The sequence below is a fragment of the Eleutherodactylus coqui genome, chromosome 3, assembly GCF_035609145.1.
Source record: "Eleutherodactylus coqui strain aEleCoq1 chromosome 3, aEleCoq1.hap1, whole genome shotgun sequence".
Lineage (NCBI taxonomy): Eukaryota > Metazoa > Chordata > Amphibia > Anura > Eleutherodactylidae > Eleutherodactylus > Eleutherodactylus coqui.
The window spans coordinates 190693958-190714794 of NC_089839.1; the positions used below are offsets into that span (position 1 = coordinate 190693958).

A 20837-nucleotide genomic window follows, 5' to 3' on the forward strand; every position below is an offset into this window, starting at 1 on the left:
GGTCAGTGAAGTAAATCCACATGATACAAAGTTTGGACAGGAAAATTTTGCAGGCAGTGCTGGAAGCGTTCACGGAGGAAGTTGCCATGTCCCCTGTTAGTCTGATTGAATAACGATTTCCACATAGGGTATTAGGGTGAGGAGTTTGGAATGACAAGCATTCTGTGCCTGTAATGGGTTTTCTTGTAGGTCTTCTAAATAAGTTATAGACCTTGCACTCAAAGTGCAGAAGAAAAACACAAGAGTGACGGATGGGCAGGACCCTTTTCAACACCTTCCAGAAGTGGAAAATGTATACGCAGCAGCTAAACTGGTCTGACCGCAATCCAGGACTCACCTGCTTGGCAGGGGTGTGCTGCTGTAAGCAGTGGAGTAGCCAGAGTAAGATGAGTGAGTTACAGTGTTTGGGTAAACCAGGGTGCCGCTCTGTGCCCACCGACTCCCTGCTGTGCTTGTGGAAGACCCTGGAATAAAGGGACAACAAAAGTAAGAAAAAAGTTTTCCTAAGAGTTTTGGGGGTTTTCCTCCCCTTTCCTCCCTGAAGCAATTGAAGAACAAAAAAAAAATCAGTTCCATCAAGGAATTATGTAAAGGGTTGAATCAGTCTTTAAGATGCCCCAAGAAACCAAAGAGCAAAGTTGCAATTGGCCTTTAAAGTCTTCAATCAGTCAGGAAGGGTCACGTAACCCTCATTGTGTCCATTACAGGTGGCAGTTCATCTTCTGGAAAAATCCCCCCCCCCCTCCTCCTCGATTAGTGCTGGAATGACAATATTACTGCTACAGCAACCTTACAGAAGAGCCAAGACACCTCGGGCCTCGTTTATCAAAATAGTCTTTGTTGCCCAAAGCAACCAATCACAGCTCAGCTTTCATTTCTGAAACTGCTCAGGTAAAATGAAAGCTGCGCTGTGATTGGTTGTTATGGGCAACAAATACATTTTTACTGTTAAGACATTTTTGATAAATGAGACTCCTTGTCTTTAAAGCGCAACTAAACTGTTAAAAAAAAACTTCTGAAATGTCAGAAGTTTTGATCAGTGGAGGTTTGGCTGCTGAAAGCGGCACCAATTGTTAAAATGATCAGCCTGAAGTGCTCTGCTGAACTCTGTGCCCGTTTGGCTCTTTTCATCCCTGAACTGTGTATGGGCTCAATGGAAAGTTTAGGAGTTCAAACACTGCTCCAAGCAGAGACCAAACAGCTGAACACACAGAGCTAATGCGTTTTAGCCATCGGTGGGAGTCTCAGTACCCAAACCCTCACTGATAAAAACTTGACATGTCAGAAGTCTTTTTATTTTAAGTTTAGTTTCCCCTTAGCCCACCAGACCCCGATCTCGTCTTACCATTATGTAAATATACTTTAATTTGACTAGTGATGAACCCCCTCTAAACAAGCATCCCAACTTACCGGATGAAGAAGATGGGGCTCTTATACTGGGAGATGAGGGAACTTGCATAGAAGCATAAGAGAGACTCCTCTGTGACCCGCGGTCCGATTCAATCATTCCATGGGGGCCATCTTTGTGACACGATGCCCGTTGGTACCATCCCCTTAAATGCTCAGCCACAATGGCCTTGTTAATGTTCTTGGTTATCTGTTCTGCAGTCTTTACAGGTTTCTTTTTTGGAAGTCTTAAGGTTGCATATGCGTGGAGAGGCACATACTGGTCTGCGTCATACCTCGTATAGTGATCGTAGCCATAGTGTACGGATGATCGATATGAGGGGTTAACACTGTACTGTCCCTCTGTATCGTTTTCATAGATGTAGCCTCCATTGTAATAGGGGTCGCTATCATGATAGGCCGAATATCCGGTGATGTAGTAGCTGGAGGATGGTTGGTTCTGGGTGATTTGGTAGACACTATTTCTCGCATCCTTATGTGCCAGGTTTGGCATACTCCCAGAGTTTGCGGTAGAGAAGTGCTGCTTCTTGTGACGCCTCCTATCCCGGGGACGATTGTCCAGTGTTTGGGTGGTGTAGCAGTAGTTTTGTTTTGGCGGCGTGCTGTAATACTCCGAGCTGGACTGGCTGGTGTAGGAAGACCCATCATCAAGGACTTCGGTGCTATTACTTCTCTGACTCTTTGAGATTGAGAAGGTCGCACTTCCATCTACTGAATCCACAATGAGGGGGGTATGGGACTCTAAGCTGCCCCGCCGCTGTCTACTGTTATGGCTTACTCCTTCATTCCTAGCAAAGCAGAAATAAAACACATTCAACATACTGTAGATGACCCATAAATAAGGATTTTGCATTTATACTTTAAGTAAATGATCAGGGTAAAGCCACACATGGCAAAACTTGTGTCGGGGGATCCTACTGCAAATTCACATGTGTAGAATGTTTGTACGTTCAAAGAGGATTTCACCCTCGCTATGCTGAAAAATCAACATTTCCATAGCATGATGGGTTTTCTGTGCGGATGTCTGCTGCGTGTGGATGAGATTTGTAAGCTTCCGTCACACAGGCCAGTCACTGTGGGAAAATCCACGTTTTACAATACAAGAGTATTTGAAATATGCTGTGGATTACAAATACCCAGCATGTCAATTTATGTTCCGGATTTTGACAGCTTATTACAACCTGTGTAACGCAAAGGCTGAAACGCAAAGCAACTCTGTACCATTAAGGGCTCTCTCACACAAGCGTTTTTTTACTGCATACTACAAGCGGAGGTTTTGCGCGGTAACTAACTTTACATTACTTTCAATGATGCCTCGCACACACAGCGTGCGAAATAGAAAGCGAAATGCACTATATTACCATACACGCCTAGATAGTGTATGGGCATGTGTCGGCACACAGCAGTACAAAATGTATTGCGTACTGCTGCATGCTCCCTGGGCGCTCGGTAAACCGCTCGTGTAAAAGCGCCCTTAGGTGCTGATTTGGCCTCTGCAGATTAGCTGTGTATTCTCAGTTGTAGCGAATATGACCTGTGTGAAGGCACGCTAAAAATTATCCACTTGCCTTTACCGTAAAACAAATCTGCCACATGTGGACTTGACTTCAGTGTGGGGGCCCCTGTGATAAGCAGAATGACGGGTGCCCACTGGAAGGCATTCTGCTGATTACTGGGATGCTGGCACATTGTGGCCTAAAATGAATTACCCCCCAAAAATAGAAGAACGTATGGATCTGCATTGATTTGGCTCAGAACGTTCCACATAAAGACATTCTATAATCCCACCAACTACAGATCCTATTAGTAATCTGTACATTCCAACAAGATTTGCAGCATTGAGATCCATTAAAGAATGCCTGCTGAAGCAATCACCCAGGTGTCCGTCCCACGCTCCTGATCATCGCATGTTACATTGAGTTACTTCCAACTTACTGGAGATGGCTGCTGCTGTAGGCATTTCGTGTTAGTACAGGAGTGGAAGGCATGCTCCTACCCCCGTGAGGCTTCCGCTCCGCAGTCTTGTATGGGCTGCTGTGTGTTGAAGTGGGTTCTCTGTGACTAAATATGGGAAGAAAGAGATAAAATTCATTGTTTGATGCCAAATTCTACAAAATGATAGAAAGAACCAACATTACATATAACTCGCAATCAATAATGTTAATAACATTATAATTTTAAGTAACAAAACTAATGAAATAACACAGCGGTACTAAAAAGGGAATTTTATACATTTATTTTAATAGAAAATGTAAAACATTAGATGGTTTTCTGTCCACTAGGTGGCACAGTCTTATTGCTATGGCCTATTATATTACACTGGTTTCTTATGCTCAAGACAATTGGTTTATTCTCAATTCTATTCAATGAAAATTAAGATCAGATTTTCAAGTCAAAAAGCTGACTCAGCAGATGGCTATCAACCGCCCACCCCCATATACAGGCGTCTTCCACTGGGCTGGGCTTGCATGTGTTTTGAATGCAGAGAGGGGAGAAAGCTGCTGGGGCGGGAAAGGGAGATTGAAGTTCTCAATACGCATTAGATGGCCATCAGGATCAGCATGAGAGCCCAACAGCGGGTCCAGAGACTACCACTCCCATGCCTTTACAGGAGAGACTGCTGGAACTCCCACTGATCCCGAGAATGGGGGTCCGGTCAGTTCCAGAGTAAATGCAAAGGAGGTTTTGGAGGCATGCTGTCACACCATTCGTATCAATGACAGCGTCGGAGACTGCAAAAGCGCTCAAATTTGGTAATCTCCACATAGTCATTGAAGTGAAGAGAGCAGTGGCAGACATGTGAAACCTCCACTTCAGTCATTCAAGGACTGACTGCACCACCACTCTTGGGATCACTGGGGGTCCCAGTAGTCAGACCCCTACTAATCATAAAGTTATCCCCTAACTTGTGAATAGGGGCCAACTTTATAACTTGACACAATCCCTTTAATCCATAGTTATTAGAAAATCCTGATAGCCCGGACTATCAGCGGGATCTTGAGCGGCGGATCCCCACCGATCTGCTATTGATGACCTATCCTGAAGATAGGTCATCAATAGTACAAAGTGACAAAACTTCTTTAACGGGAGCATCCAGTTTAGAACAATCATTTCCATACATCATATAAGGGAATTTTGAGTTATTATAGGAAGGGGGGAGGGGGATTCTGTACAGCATGCTCATCTTTTAGCTATATAGAGCTTCTCTCATTGTGGAGGAGCTGTCCTGTCCTACATTACAGAGGCAATCCATTGATTGGAATGGACACTGTGTAATGCTTAATTTCTCCTGTGGAGGCACTGCAGGGAAACAGAGTACTTGCTACCAGGTTTTCTCACAGGTTACAGTTGATCACTGTGGTCCCAGTAGGGGGAGACTTTGTGATCAGCTTATTGTCAAGGGACTCTTCTAACAAGTAGGGTTTGTTCAAAGTAGAGAACTTTTTCAAAGAGAGTACTTACTAATCCCATATATGTATATTATTGGTTGCTATGGGTTACAGCACAGTTATTATTGCATTTTAAGAGGTCCTTGATCCCCCACAAGTGTTTGCAATACCTTTTAAAGATACCTTACCCTGAGAGACGAATGTCTGAAAACTGATCATTAAGGGATGATTTTCTGGAAATGTTTCTGTCTTTTGGAAGTCGGTTCTTGGGGGAATTCTGCAAGGAACAGGATCTCTGTCCTTGTAGGTACAGTGCTTCATCTGAAAAGATGGAAAATATTATAGTTTTGATGCTTCTCCAACAAAATTATGTTACAGTAAAACAGTTTACTCATGCAAAATCAGTCACTAGGGGGCACTGTTACCTTCTAAGCTTTCTTTAGATACTTACCATCATCAAATGTTGTTGTATCGGACAAGGAGCTGCTTTCTGATGGGATGATATCATCTATGAAAGAAAAAAACAGAACAATTAGTGAAGAAAACAGGAAAAGGTGACACTAATGGCTAATTGTTGTTTTTGTTTCACTAAGAACTAATTAGTCCATCTTAAAACCTAAGTAATGTTTCAGAGGATGCACAAATGTCATTTAATGACTTGGCAACAATAGAGGAGACAAGAAGGAGTAGTGTGGTATTATAATGCTATCATCACTTATTATAAGACTAGTTTGGTCACAACTTTGACTTAAAAGGGATTGTGCCAAGATTCTCACCCCTTTTAGAATGCGGGGCTCAGAGTGACCCCCTGATCTTCATAGTCCTGCTCTTGGCAACCCAAGCAAATGGCCAATTTTGCCAGGAAAGGCCGTGGTGAGCACAACATATTCCCAGCAGCATCAAATATCGTATTATATGAATGGCCATCCTATAAATAATAGGACAGCAGAAGGTCCAGGATGGGAGCTGCACACTTACCGAGTGACTCTCTGTTCTGGGACATAGAAGAGATTAGGGCATATGAACAGGTAATGTCATCTTGGCACAACCCCTTTAAAAGCTAAAACAATAACACAGCTGTACTAAAAAGTAACCTTTTTTACACATTATTTCTCCACTAGGTGGCATTGTGCTATTGCCATGCCCAATTACACCATTTTCATATCCTCAAAGAAATGACTTATTTTCAATTTTGAATGCAAATATTCTGACGCCCCTTGGAGTAAGATGATGGAAATTTCAGAACAAGAACAGATAAAGGTGGCTAATGTAGTAATCAATAGTTGTAAAGCCAGAGGAACTTTTTTTTAACTGACTTTTCCATATGATTCATGGGGGCACTATAGCAGCTAACGAAAGTGTCCTGTACTGTATATTCTATTTGTGGCAGGACGGGGAGCGGGTGTGTTTTAATGGGATTCTTCTAGTACAAGGAGAGCCTTGGTCACCCTTCTTCATTGCCCTTAAGTGCTGAATCTGTTGTGTTGCTCGTGTACCTTGTAAGAGCAGAGAGGCCCTCTTTGTTGGGTCTTTCCCTCTCTTGATCCTGTATTCGTTGATCGCGCTCTCTATGTCCTGCAGTCTCTTGATGGCATCACTATAATCCTGCTTCCTTTTCCTCTTGACATTCTTCCCGAGGTCAGGCTCCATCAAAAGTTTCTTTGTTGCCTCAACCATTTGTTGTTGTATGAGGAACTTGTGCTCCAAATTTTGTAAATCGGATTCCTGGGTACAAAGAAAAAAAAAAAAAAAAATTACCAAAAGTCCAAGTATTCATCCGCTACATGAAAAACAACAAGAGAGGGCATAGGAAGTAAATGAACTGCTTCTTCTGCACAAACGGCAAGACTGATCTACAAAAAAATTGAGGCCGCCATACATGAAGGTTGAGACATCACTAGGTGCCTCAATAGAGTAGGACCTATAGAGCTCAACACTGATTATTTACCTCTTCGCTGTGGAGAATATAATCATCTAGTTTAAAAGTAGCGCCCATTCTTCTGCGGACATTGGGGGGCTTCTCACCAGGATTTAGAGGGTACTCGGATGGCAGTTTCCCAGTTAGTTCCTAAACAAACAACGAATGAAATGCAGGTGTCAAGTTTTTTTTATTAATCATTTAAATTTGAATGAAAGTTTTTGATTACACAGAAATACAAAAATAAGTCAAACCTCCAACCCTAAGACAGCCCAACCCTCAGAGCACCAAGTCAGATCACCCATCCAGCGTATGCTGCTAATCCCAAATCCCTACAAGCCATAACAGTAGAAATGAAGATAGAGAACCTGGATGCTGGGGTCCATCGCTTGGGAACACAGTCGATCCACCGATCAGGCGTTCGCTGTTAGCACCACAACACACAGGGGTACGAAGCATAAACAGTTAGCTCCGACCCGTGTAGTGGCCAATGCTTGTAACAACAAGTGTAGCTGGCATTGATTTAATGGGAGCTGCGCCCGCAAATACCAGCGCAGAGGTCGGAGCTAGCTGCTTCCGCTCCATAACCCTGTGTGCTGCGGTGCCGACAGTGGACCCCAGCCAATCAACTATTGATGGCCTATCCTGAGGATAGGTTAATAATATTTTCCTGGAAAACCCCTTTAATATACCCTTCTAACGTGTAGAAATTGTCTAAAGTAGAGACCCTATTTATGTTAAAATATCTGACTACTGGGTCCCACCATCTGCACGAGTAGGAGGCGATCCTCTGGTTGTCAGACCCCTGATGCTGCCCGAATCCTTAGTCATTCACCTCTGTCAGCACGTCACCCCTCGTGGTCACTTACCGCTTCTCTCATACATATCTTCTTAAGCTCTTCAATTTTTTTCAACAGAACGTCTTGTAAGTCTTTTTCCTTTCTCTTTAATTCTTGAATCTTCTCAGCTTTCTGTTCTTCGCTGACTTCTGAGTCAATAGAACCTGCCCCAAAACACATTTCTGTCACTTCTCTGCAACGTTTTTTGATTTTTCACTGAATGTTTTTGAAGGATATATCAATAAATACGTGTAATACCTGAAGAGATTAAGCTGCCGCTGCTCGCCATGATCACTGGATTCTTTACGTCCACCATTTTGGAAATTCTGCTAGTGCTGCTTTCTGTCAGATCCATAGCGATCTCGTCCAAGCTACGGGTGGTTGGGATTTTGGCCTGTGGAAGATCATTTGGTAAATTAAAACTCAAAATTCTTCTTCAAACTTTCACAATTGATCTCTATGGCATCGGTGCACCCAGCTAGAACCACTGCAGTTGATAACACTCTATTGTTCCCTGTTATCAACCACTTCAGGCTGCACAGAGACTGACTATAGTTTTCTTCAATGGCAAAAAAAAAAACCTGAAAAGTCCCTGCCTTCCCCTTTGAACACTATTTTATATCACAGGCCTTAAACATTTCAAGTGATAACTCTAAAGGGTTTAGTGCTCCTTTAACCCCTTCAGTGCAGGTTTATTATTACCATGTCATGCCTCACAGGGCATGTTTTTTAAATAAGTCAACAATGCAATTTAATCTCGCAAGTATTTATTAAGGAATGCAACAATCATGTTTCAACATTTTTTCTTTGTTATGAAAGAATACATTATAACACCTTTAACTGCATGGTCAGTGCAGCAGACCGCAGAGATTTTCCGGGCGTGCCACTAAAGGGGTTAAAGAGACAGCCCGAGACATATGGAGGCTAATATCATTTTAAAGGCAGTGCAGCCACTAGTCTGTCTCCAGAGATGTCAGTAGGAGTTCTTTGATTGCATCATTGTCCAGACGAATCCAGAGGCCTTTAAAGTGTAAATGATCCCCATTAACTACATTATCCCCTGATATGACCGCTCTCACAGTAGGGAGGCAGACCTCTCATTGCTAAGTTAATGATATAAATGGACCAAAAGAATTTTTTCATTTAACACTTAATAGCCTGGAACAATTTGCAAATTTTTGTTTTCTTTCTTTAAATAAATAATCAGGCAAATATTTACAGAGGAAAGTGCGATTCATGACTGATCTTGGCAACTTACTTTGCTCTGTTTTCTATCCAGGTAAAATTGATGTTGACTAATTGCCATCACCCATATGGACTTAATCAGAGAATTGTTGGCATACCAGGTCTGAACTACAAAACCGCTCTGTCCAAAGGTTCTTCTTGACACGGATATTCTGAAAATGCAAGAGAAAAAAAAAGTCAGCATGATGAACAATATAGATAACTGGGAACGAATAGAAAATGTGTAGAAACTGTAGATTGAGGCTTATTCTGGGACTGTATATTATTAGCGGTACCTCAGCCTGAATATCTGTAATCAAACTATATTATCTATCTGATATATGTCTTATATGTCTAGCTCTAATAATATATCTATCTGATGTATACCCTTAATGGCAACTTTATTAGAGACCCCCATCTTGTACCTCCTTTAGTACCTCCTTTGGCCTTCAGAGCCTCAGTAATTTGTCATGGCGTAGGCGATGAAAGCCATCTCTAGGAATATCGGCCCATGCGGACAGGAAGCTTCTTGTCGTTGCCACAAATTAAGATATTAGTGCTGACATATTCGGGTCACCTGACAGGAAGGGGTCATCGATTCATGCTGCTTGCGCCAAATTCTAACCTCCCAACAGCATGGTACAACAGAAATCTGGATCCATCTGACAGGGTGATGTTTTTCCACTGCTCAGTGATACAATTTGTGCTCTTTTGTCCACTGAAGTCTCGTCTTTCCGTTTCTCTTAAACACAATGGCGCTAGAACTGATCGTCTGTTGTTATATCCCATCCGTGCAAATGAATGTCGAGTTGTGTTCTTTGGACACGTTAGTTTGAGCACCAATGTTGTACTTGGCTGCAATTTGCTGACCGTGCAGCATCTGTTCATCAGAACAATTCCTGACATCCTCCTACAACCCCTTTTGGTGAGCAGTTGTTTCCATCTACAGGTTTCCTTTTTGATGGATGTTTTTCCTCCCATCACGCCATTCTCTGTATACTCTTCACACCGCTGCACAACAAAACCGCACACAGTTGGCAGTGAAATCCTGGCCCCGGCTAGTCTAGCACCGATGACCAGACCTCTTGGGAAAATCCAGCGAACTGAGGGACCTCCATCTAATGTGGATTCACACTGAAACTGATCCATGGAAAACTTATCATGTGATTTTATGCTGCATTCCGGGGTCATGGGGAGAATCTCCAATTGTGAAAAGGCCAGGGGCTCTAATAAAGTGTCCATTCAATGCATCTATCGATCTATGGCTCCTTATCTAATGTACACACATGTACAATTGATCCTTTATCATTAATGGATAACTGAAGACATTACTGATCCCTAAGTATACAAGCCCTTTGAGTACAGACCATTTGACCAAACCTTCAAATGTAAATATCTGAACCATGTTTTTGTGTAAATTTATTTTAAATTTTCTGTTTAGCCCCTTCTTATCTCTAGGCAGGTAATCCGCTGATGACAGTCTTTAGCATGGCCATCGGGGTCCTCACTCAACCATCTATAGGCCCACAAGGACATTGTAATAGACCCAAAGCTCTTCTCAGCTACTGTTCTGCTGGTGTCAGGCTCCCCAGTTGTTCTGGCATTGCTGCCATAAATCAGGAGGTTTGCTAGTAACAGGGCTGTATGTACATCCCTCCCTCATATTCTGGCAGGATGAATACATTCTTATCAGTGAACAAAACCGCATCTACAGCTGCAACCATGAGTCATGACACCAGATGACCTACTACCAGCCGGTGCACAGACCTGCACAAAACCTCCCCTTCCCGTCTTACCTGCGGGGATCGTGAACTTCTACTGCAAACTTCTTTTCTCGAAAGTACAAGTTCTCGAGCTGCTTCCACTGAAAGAGCTAAAAAGGAAAAGAAAAAGTCAACGTTTGATACATAACCCAATTATATGTTTAATGTGCCGCACTGTGACACTGAAAATACAAGGATAGAAAAACATAACATAAGCAACTGGTTAACAAGGGTGCTATTCTATGTATACATAGCCGGCCTTAGCTATGTGTAACCTGTGCAGTCGCATAGTGTGCCAGCCAGCAGCTTGTGGGGAGGGGAGGGACCAGGTGGGGGCAACATTTATGTATTGAGCTTGGTTCTGGTGTTGTATTTATGTTATGAGCTTGGTCTGGTGCTGTATTTATATTTTAAGCTTAGTTATGCTGCTGTATTTATGTTATTGTCGGTTCTGGTATTGTATCTTCATGTATGTACTGAGCTTGGTTAATGCTGTATTTATGTAATGAGTTTGGTGCTGGTGCTATATTTATGTACCAAGCTTGGTTCTGATACTGTACTGACGTTATGAGCTTTTCTGGTGTGGGTATGCCGCTATCTTGCTGCTTTCGGCTCTAGAAGAATACAGGCAGACTGCCTACCAGTGCAATACATATCGTTTTTTCTTAAGGAGGGGGCTGAAAAAAAATAAAAGACTGCCTGGGGTGCCATCCAACCTAAGGCAGACAGTGTATGTATAGATATGACAGCAATGACAAGCACTGGTCAACGAGTCCTGGGTTACACCACCTAATGATATTCTGGTGGATGAATTCTAAAAATATTTAAATCGGTGCCAAGTTTAGAGAAAAAAAAAGCAACTTTTACTATATGAAACTTATGATGCATGTAGGGGGTTCACATTGGGACATATAGCTGTTAACCCTTCTGCACTGTACAATTAATGACATTAGGGGTCATTACAGACATGTCGCTGTGGATGTATTAGCTGATCTATCCAACAGTTTTAGGCACATGCTTTGTGTGTCTGTACTCTCGGGGAGACTGATGGCTCTCTAACGAGCTATTTGAGAACAAGATCCCATATACTGTTCTTGGAGAGAGAACTCACTGATCTATCTGCACACTATAAAAAAAATATATAAACACCCCTGACAATATGATACAAAGAAAGACATCAAACGCGTTGTTATACAATACCCATTAAATATGCTTTAGCCACAAGCAAAATCCTCTACAAACACTTGGCTTTGCATGTCCTTGTAAACGGAGCCCAGAATTTTCATATCTTTGAATGAAGTTCACTGCAGGTAGTAATAGACCAAAACAAGCGTCCCACACAGGTGGCCGGTAATGTTGGCAGCCTGTACCGAGGCTTGGATTACTCAAAAGCAAGGCTGCCTTATGTATCCCAGACGGTCGAGGAATTAGGCTAAAGAGCTAACAACCTATTTCATGAGTTTTAGGATGGCTGATCATCAAGGGACGCTGTATATAGGACGGCAACTGGAAACAAGACCGCCTCGACAGCACGTAAGAATACTTAAAGTAACGACTAATAACGATAGTAATTGCTAAAATGTACAAAGCTCTGACCCTGGGACGTAGATCCATAGAAAGATAGTAGGAAGAACATTCAAGAACTCCACAAATACCAAAAAGATTCATCCAGTTCCCGAATATTAAAAAAAACAACAAAAAAAAACGCTACAAAAAAGTTGAAACAATGTATTAAAAAAGAATGATACTATAGAGTCACAAATTCCATTAAAAACAGAGAAACATATCCATACAAAAAAAGGAAGAAAAATTTGAAGAACATATTGGGAGGCTTCACAACCCTCCACAAGACTTGACAGAAAGCAGAGTTCGCTCTCCTATGCAAAAAAAAAAATGTTGCAGAGCCAGCAGCTCACCACAAACAGCTGCAGAGCAAACTCCTGGTGTCAGCGCTGCGCAGATCTTCCAGGACTTACCTTATAGTCTCTTGCCCTGCGCTAGGTCCCCCATGATAGTAGTAATCCTGAGGGCTGCTGTGTGGAGGGGCTGTGGGGCTGCAGTCCTCCTCCTGGTAACTTTTCACTCTCCCTCTGTGATACTGAAAAGGTGAAACTCCAGTTTCCCAGCCCTGACCATCCCACTAGTGACACAACAGCCCAACGTCACGGCTCCTACCAGGAACACTCCTGTCTGACACACTCACACACACATGGCGGCGTCTCCCTAGTTACTGGAAGACTTCGCCCCCCCCCCGACCCCGACTGGTGCTTATGTAGTAAAAAAAAGGCAAAAGATGATAAAATGATACCGGATGATTCACTAGGCAATCCAATAACTTTGTTTCTGTCTGCGCTCTAGGAATATTGATCTGTATTTACCCCACATGTTGTCTGGAGCCGAAAGTGGCGCCGCCAGCATCCAAGCACTTTTGCGTGCATATTGGTGAAGACATCGGCTAATGTGACATCAGTAATGGCAGCTATTACGTCTTTGAGGGCGCCACTTGTTTACGGCTTATTTTGCCCTTTAATAAATCCCACAAAAAGTAACCCGGTGGTGTAAGGTCCGGCGATCTTGGCGGCTACAGATTTTTCTAAATTAATCGGTCACCGAAATAACTTTCAATTTCCCCCGCACTTGTGTGCGACACGCTGCGCCATTGTGCTGAAAATAACCTGTTAATTCCCATCTGTAGACCAAATCTTCACCAGTTTGTGAATACAAGATTTTGTCGGCCGCTTGGGGCTCATTCACACGGGTGTATGCGTATTTTGGTCCTTGAATATGCAGCGTATTCACGGACCGAATGTGTTTTCGCCGTGTTTTTTTCACCGTGTAAGCATGTTTACATACATAAGTAAAGCGGCACGAAATCCCATTGATTTTGTGCGTAAATACATAGCGAATACGTAGATTTCCTGTGTATTTGATTACAGTGGGCTATTTCGGTGCCCAATACGCACCAAGATGGGATGTGCTGGTTTTTTTTTCACGCAGCTGAAAGTCACGTGAAAAATACGTATCGGTGAATGAATTCACTGAAATCGATGGGCCTTATTCACTGCGTATTTACATTCAAGTGAATGAGCCCCGAGGGAGGTTTTAGACGGGATGACTGTCAGCTGTCCCAACGACTATCACGCCTGTGCTTTCACATAGAAGCGATAGCCATTCATTGCATAGAGGCGGAGCGCCGCAGATCTCTTCCTCTTTATACAGAGCGAAAAGTCAGTGAGCTGGGACGGAACGACTAGCGACTTCTGAGGAACAGGGGCGGACAGTTACTCATAATCCCTCTTTTGAGCGATTATTTGGGTGCCTATTGGCCTGGGTAAAAAGACCTCTATTCTGAAATGCCCTTTGACATTGTTTAAATGAACCCATTAGCTAGTACCGTGTTTACCCGAAAATAAGACAGTGTCTTATATTAATTTTTGTTCAAAAAGGTTTAACTTTTTTACATGTATAGCTGCCTGGACACTATTTAAATTGCCTTTTTTAATTAACTGTTAGCAGGGCTTAATTTTGGAGTAGGGCTTATATTTCAAGCATCCTCAAAAAGCCTGAAAAATCATTTTGCATCCTCAAAAATTCTGGAAAATCATGCTATGTCTTATTTTCAGGGAAACAGGGTATTTATAAACAATAAACCTGCGCCGTTCAACTGAGTGCACGTTTGCGGCACACTGAGTGTCTTGACAGATCCACGACTGCCGTAATGTCAATCTGTGGCAGAAATCTGTGTTTAAACAGGTAGATTTCTGCCGTGGTTCTCATTCAAATCTGAATGGAGTGTTGCAATTTGGATTTTGCTTGTGTGCACATAGTCCCAGACCTTCAACCCTTTGCAATCCAATTTTGGCTTCAGCGTTTACTAGGGGGCTTTCTTTTTCTATCATTATACAATGGCACCAGCTGCTGGCTAGAGCCAGTACTGCAGTATGTGACATGGCAAGGAGGCCCCCGACAACAGAGTGGCCTGTAATTTACAGTAAGAATACCCTGCTGGACGTCTTCTGACATCGGAGCTGTACAGCCTTCAATTGGAAGGTCTTTAGATGTCAGACAGTGGATTGGAAAGGGTTAAAGGGTTGGATCCACATCGCTGTTTTGGATCTGACACTTAAACCCGCTGTAGAACTTGGAGGCCAAGCTTTGGAGTTCTGCTGCGGATTTCCACGAGGATCTAGCCCCAGTCAATACGACAGATCACCACCCGTGCCTAAGCCTTTTCCTATTTCGTTTACTTTTATCAATGGTTTAATACATTTCTAGTACTGTCTGGTAGGATAATCAGTCACCTGGGTTGGCAGGTAGTAATGGTGAGGCGGAGAGCGCAGGGTACAGACACACCTTGTCTTGTTGCTCCTGTCATTGCCGCATCACACGATGACTAATCGTATACACATTCCAGACGGTGAGAACCTTCTCTGGACATAAAGCATTTATACACGTATGATGATTATAAGATGTCGCTGGATGATATTTCCTGGTTAGCATAAATTAACCCCTTAATGACATGGCCTATTTTGGCGTTGAGGACCAAGCGATTTTTTGGTATTTTTCCATCTCCATTTTTCAAAAGCCATAACTTTTTTATTTTTCCGTCGACGCGGCCGTATAAGGGCTCGTTTTTTGCGTGGCGATCTGTAGTTTTTATCGGTGCCACTTTTGGGTATATAGACAATATCGTAAATTTTTTATTTTTTTTTTTAATGATAACAGGGAGAGAAAACGCATCAATTCTGCCATAGATTTTTTTTTTTTTTTTTTACAGCGTTAATCATGCAGCATAAATGACACACTAAATTTTTTCTGCGGGTCGGTACGGTAACAACGATACCAAAATTGTTATATTTTTTTTAGGTTTTTACACTTTTTTGCAATAAAACCCCCTTTTTTTGGAAATCTTTTTTTTTTCTCTATAGCTGCATTCAAAGTCATGTAACTTTTTTATTTTTCTATGTACGGAGCTCTATGAGGGCTTATTTTTTGCGAGACGAGCTGTAGTTTTTATTGGTACCATTTTGGGAAATGTACGGCTTTTTTGATCACTTTTATTGCATTTTTTGTGAGGCAAAATGCTAAAAATTAGCATTTTGCCTCTGTTTTTTAGCGTTTTTTTTTACGCTTTTTGTCGTACAAAATAGAAAGCGTGTTCAACTTTTTGTACACGTCGTTACGGACGCGTCAATACCAAATATGTGGGGTTTTAGTTTTTTTTTCCCTTTTTTTATGCTAATATTAGAAAAAGCATAAAAAAAGGGGTTTTTTACATTTTTTTTTTACATTTTTCTTTTTTTTACACTTTTCTTTTCTTTTTTTTACACTATTTGAGTCCCTCTGAGGGACTTGCAGCACTATGCCTATGATCGCTGTCATAAGGCATGGCAAAGCTACTGCTCTGCCATGCCTTATCGCTTGTACAGCGATTATAGGCACAGGCAATACAGGACGCCGGTGTCTGGCGTCCTGTTGCCATGGTGACAGGCCGGGCTCTCGCGATAACATCGCGAGTTCCGGCCGGAGACACACAGGGATCGCGATCCCTCTGTGAACTCTTTCCCTGCCGCGATCTACTTAGATCGCGGCAGGGAAGGGGTTAACAGCGGCGGGCGCATCTCCGATGCCCCCCCGCTGTTGGAGCGGGACGCCGGCTGTGACTGACAGCCGGCTCCCGCTGCGGGATAGCGCGGGATCTTATGTGATCCCGCGCTATCTCCAGGACGTACCAGGTACGTCATGTTGCGGGAAGTACCAGGCTGCCATGACGTACCAGGTACGTCCAGGAGCGGGAAGGGGTTAAACTACAAGCCGGGACCCCTACAGGATACATACGGTACTGCAGGATCTTTGGAAACAAACGTATCATTCAGCGTTCTGACCACACAAGTAAGAACATATGATTCAATTTCCCTTTGACATCGACTATGAAGTCATCTCCACCACCGGGTCACATGACTCACAGAAAGGCAGTCACAGGATTCAGTAAGGAAGTAGTTAATATAACAACGTCATCGTTTGGCGCAGCTAATTATTTATGTAAAATTATTACAGGAGTCAAATTCCATTCAGCTGTATATCTGTTTCTGGGGAAATTAAGTGTCAATTAATAATGCAGCAGCTACACATCCTTTAGGGCACGCTCATGTATATTTAGTACATGTATATTTGCAGAGGAACAAGCAATGGAGATCAGAATAGGACCGTTGGATTTCTGCTGTGGCTTTGCAGTTTGCATGCTACAGAATCCACATGCAGATTAAAGGGCTGTAAACCTATTGTGGCCTATGCTCAGTTTAGGTCATAAATAGTAGATTGACTGGGGTCTATTGCCTGGGACACCTACTGATCACGTGTTCGCCAGACTGGTGCACTTAGCTGATTTCTACAGGAAGTAGACAGCTTTGTTCTTACAGCAGTGGCCAGGCTTGGTATTGCAGGCAGTGTTACAAATAAAATAAATGGGAACTTGGTCTGCAATCCAAGTGTTCCTGCGAATATATCTTGGTTGACCCTTGTACCCAGGGCCAGGGTCAACACCAGGTATACCTGGGTGTATACCAGCAGGTAACTTGGACCTGATTATTCCTTTCTCGCATTAAGTAATACACCAACAGGTAATTCTCCCATCTGCATTTGTTACTGGATCCGCAGTAAGCAAACATTCTGCATTCCCAGTGTCTCCGAGACTGGAAAACCCAGATGTGTGCAGGCACCAAAAGGTTTGCACAAGTGTTCAACCCCTTATCAAGTCCTGGAGTACCCCAGGTGGTTTGCCTTCCTAGAAGATGGATGCTTTATGTGCTAGAAGTAAATACTCCGTTCCCAGGCTTCCCCCACTGCACACATGTAGCTTGTAGGTATAACAACCGGTCGTGTTCATCATCAGCTCCTGGAATTAGTTTTTGAATAAAACTCAAAAATTTCCTTGGCAGTTTTATATTTTGACCACCTCTCAGCACCAGATTTATACTAAACACTACGTTAAGGGCGCCCACCCACTGGCGTTTTTTTTCACTGCGAAATTCGCAGGTTTTTTTTTTCTGCAGGGGGTCTATGGGACTTGTAATGTAAAAATCGCGATCGCGCAAAATCGCGATTTACCGCGATATCGCGATTTTGCGCAATCGCGATTTTAGCTTTGCATGTCCCATAGCCCAAAGACCCCTGCAGAAAAAAAAAACGCTGCGAATTTCGCAGTAAAAAAACGCTAGTGGGTGGGCACCCTTACTCTACAAAAAAAAGTTGAATAACTTTTTAATACATTAATTACTGACTCTGATTTGCAGCCTGTAATGTAGCCCAGAGCTGCATGCACATTAATTCAGGCTTCGCAGCTGAAATCTCCCAGCATTCCTTGCTAGTCTCATGTCTGCACATCTGTGCTCATGATTGTCACTTTTATACCCTTGTACTGCAATCCCAAAAGGTGTTCAGCTGTTTGCGGTGTGTCCGTCAACAAGCTTGTTGACTGTTACCAATGACAACCAGGAGAACTGTGAATGCAGCTCTGGAGTATATAACGGGATGTACTCAGGATCAATACAGGATAAAGGTACCTTTACACGGGACGACCTATGGGCACATAAGTGACCCACAGCCATCTCACCAACTATTGGTCCTGTGCTTTTACACAGAACTAACAGTGGTTCTGTGAATGGAAGCGGAGTGGCCGGAGATCGCTTCCTATAAATAGGTGATAAAAGTCTATTCTGGAACAACCCCTTTAAGTACTACAATGTATGTATACAGTGACTCTTTTTGCAAAATAGAGAATGCAGTTCTGGAATATAATACAGGATATATAGAGTAATTCAGTAATCTATAACATAGAAATCATCTTTCCTCCAAATCACAGAATGAGTCTTGGAATCTATGTGCCATGGGTAGAAGTCGGAGAGAGCCTTGGATTTTTCTATAGTGGAAGACCTCAGGTAATTAAAACTTTAGAGATGTGAACTCACCAGAGTTGACCTGAAAGTCATCCAGACCACCCAATCACTGCCAGTGAGGTTTCATAGACCTCACTGCTGGGGTATAGGTGGTGGAAACCATTCATCTACTCCATCTGTGAGAAAAGGGAGTGTTTCTATCATTGAGGGGCCTAGCTCATGTCTCTGTACATCTCCCAATACTCATCCAATCATCCTGTCTGATTGTCAAGTTGACTTACCGTTTGGCCATATAAGGCCAGACATAGAATAAAGTCAGGAAGGTATTTATGTCTTTATGTCATTGTCGTCATTGATACCACATGATGTCCTGCGTGATGTTTTTTCCCCCTATTTCGGTGTGAACGTGGGCTTTAGACCAAAGCAAAGTTCACGTGGAATACGCCTGGCCCACACACACCATAAAATGATATAAATAGCCATAAAATTACAGTAAGAGGCAACATGAAGAAATCTTTTACACTTCCTTATTTCGTCTGTAATTTTCTGACATGAGAAGAAACACATCTTGAGGAAGTATTTTGTGTTTCTTTGGAGCTACCAAACTAAACTTCAAGAGGATGCATATTTATGACTGTTGAGGTCATCACGTCGTTATGTGAAATATATTAGTGCAACATTGCTCTCTCCTTTTACCTTTAAATAAGGAGTTAATCTATGCATTCAATGCCTTGAATACCCATTCAGTAACCCGGTTCTATTGTACCTTGTCACCACCGGAAGCCAAGGGTTTGACAGGGCTTGAATGGAGGAACGCCCCTGTCACGCCCCTAGCTCCCAATAGGCTGACTTCTGTAAGGTCCTAGCAGCAGCATCTGTATAGATTGCTCCCTGGGCTGCACGGTTACGGTTAGGGTTCATTTTCCTGTTAGGCTTACATTATTAGCTGTAAATACTTCCATATTACAGTGAGTTAATAATCTAAGCCTAATAGGAAAACGAACCCCAACCCTCCAGCTCTTGCAAAAATCTATACAGACACTGCAGCATAGAGTTTCCCCGAAGCAGGCATCCCCCTTCCATCTCCCCTGCCCAACCGGTAGCCGCTACTGTTGTATCTTGTCTCCACCAGAAAAATGGGTGGAGACAAGCTGCACGCCCACAAGCAACACCCACAACTTGATTGGCTGGGCCGGAGAATGGGTTTCCATTATGTCCTCTCCTGCATCGTCGTGCCACTGACTCCACGGCTGCTCTTTCTTGTGCACTTACTAGCTTCTGCACTAGACTGCGCCGGAGAAGGGACGGGAGAAGAAGGCAGAGCGACGGGGACCAGTGACACTCCATCACTCTCTCTTGTCCCCTTCCCGGCTCCTGCACTGTCAGTCTCCTCGGTGCCATCACATCTTGCAAGCATTATGCGACGCAGGCAAGGAGATTGGCAGCGGGTGACTGACTTCGCCGGAGCAGGGATGGGAGAAGAAGGCAGAGCGCCGGGGGCAGGGACAGCGAGGGAGTACAGCAGAGGGGGAGAGGAATTACAGCGCCGAAGCCAGCAGGGATGGTCGCCAGAGAAAGTATCACTGCGGACCTACGAGCCCACAGCGGTGCCAGCTTGAGGGGTTGCTGCCCGGGAATATTGACAGCGAGGAAATGCAATGCATCAGGAGGAGGAAGGGAAAATTACACCGCCGAAGCTGGAAGGGAAGAAGGTCGCCGGGGGAATTATGACAGCGGAAATAGGAGCACAGACCAGCGGATTCTCCGGCCTAGCCAATGAAGTTGTGGGCATTGGTTGTGGGCATGCAGCTTGTCTCCGCCCATTCTTCTGGTGGAGAAAAGATAAAACAGTACCGCATGCCTCTTCAGATCCATTTCATTATGCTTTGATGAAGGACTCGGAGTAAGGCTGCCTGTCCATGGCGCTTGGGAGCAGGAGCCTGCACACGGATCTCCGCGGTCAGCCTATCTGACAGATAGGCTGACCGTGGAGAATCGCAGCAATTCACAGCATGCTGTGATTTGCCGTCCACGAGCGGAGAATCGTTATGATTCTCCACTCGTGGACAGGGGGGCTCCACTTTCCATAGCAATGCTACTGGCTAACATGGTAACAAACTTCTTTCATTGACCAGTCAAATAGGAGAATCCCTCCCTCAGGTTATATAACAGCTATTATTTAGGTGAGTGCACTTCTAGGAACCCCAGACCCCTTGGGATGCCACCATGTTGGCGAAACATGTAGGGGGGGGGGGGGGTTATGTTTCTTTTAGCTCTAAAACGCAGACCTGGTGATATTATTTAGGCAGGGTCATTAGTCTGTTGCAGTGACCTGCTTGATATCTTCTGTGGCTACTAGCTATGTAGGAGAGCGCTGTATACAACAGATTGCAGCAGCATTG

General features: G+C 43.5%; 1 protein-coding gene across 3 annotated transcripts in view; it reads right to left on the bottom strand.

Moving 5' to 3' along the window:
* Positions 1-20837, bottom strand: part of FRMD4B (FERM domain containing 4B) — a 234507-nt gene that overhangs the window by 3876 nt on the left and 209794 nt on the right. For 2 of the 3 annotated variants that reach the window (XM_066596677.1, XM_066596676.1), the window contains exons 12-22: positions 10574-10650; positions 8812-8950; positions 7812-7947; positions 7584-7717; positions 6745-6864; positions 6293-6521; positions 5248-5304; positions 4985-5117; positions 3343-3468; positions 1411-2195; positions 338-464 (exon numbers count right to left, since the gene is read on the bottom strand). In XM_066596677.1, the coding sequence (XP_066452774.1) occupies positions 338-464; positions 1411-2195; positions 3343-3468; positions 4985-5117; positions 5248-5304; positions 6293-6521; positions 6745-6864; positions 7584-7717; positions 7812-7947; positions 8812-8950; positions 10574-10650 (2063 nt within the window). The remainder of the gene's footprint in view (positions 1-337; positions 465-1410; positions 2196-3342; positions 3469-4984; positions 5118-5247; positions 5305-6292; positions 6522-6744; positions 6865-7583; positions 7718-7811; positions 7948-8811; positions 8951-10573; positions 10651-20837) is intronic. The other variant, XM_066596678.1, reaches the window with a different exon arrangement.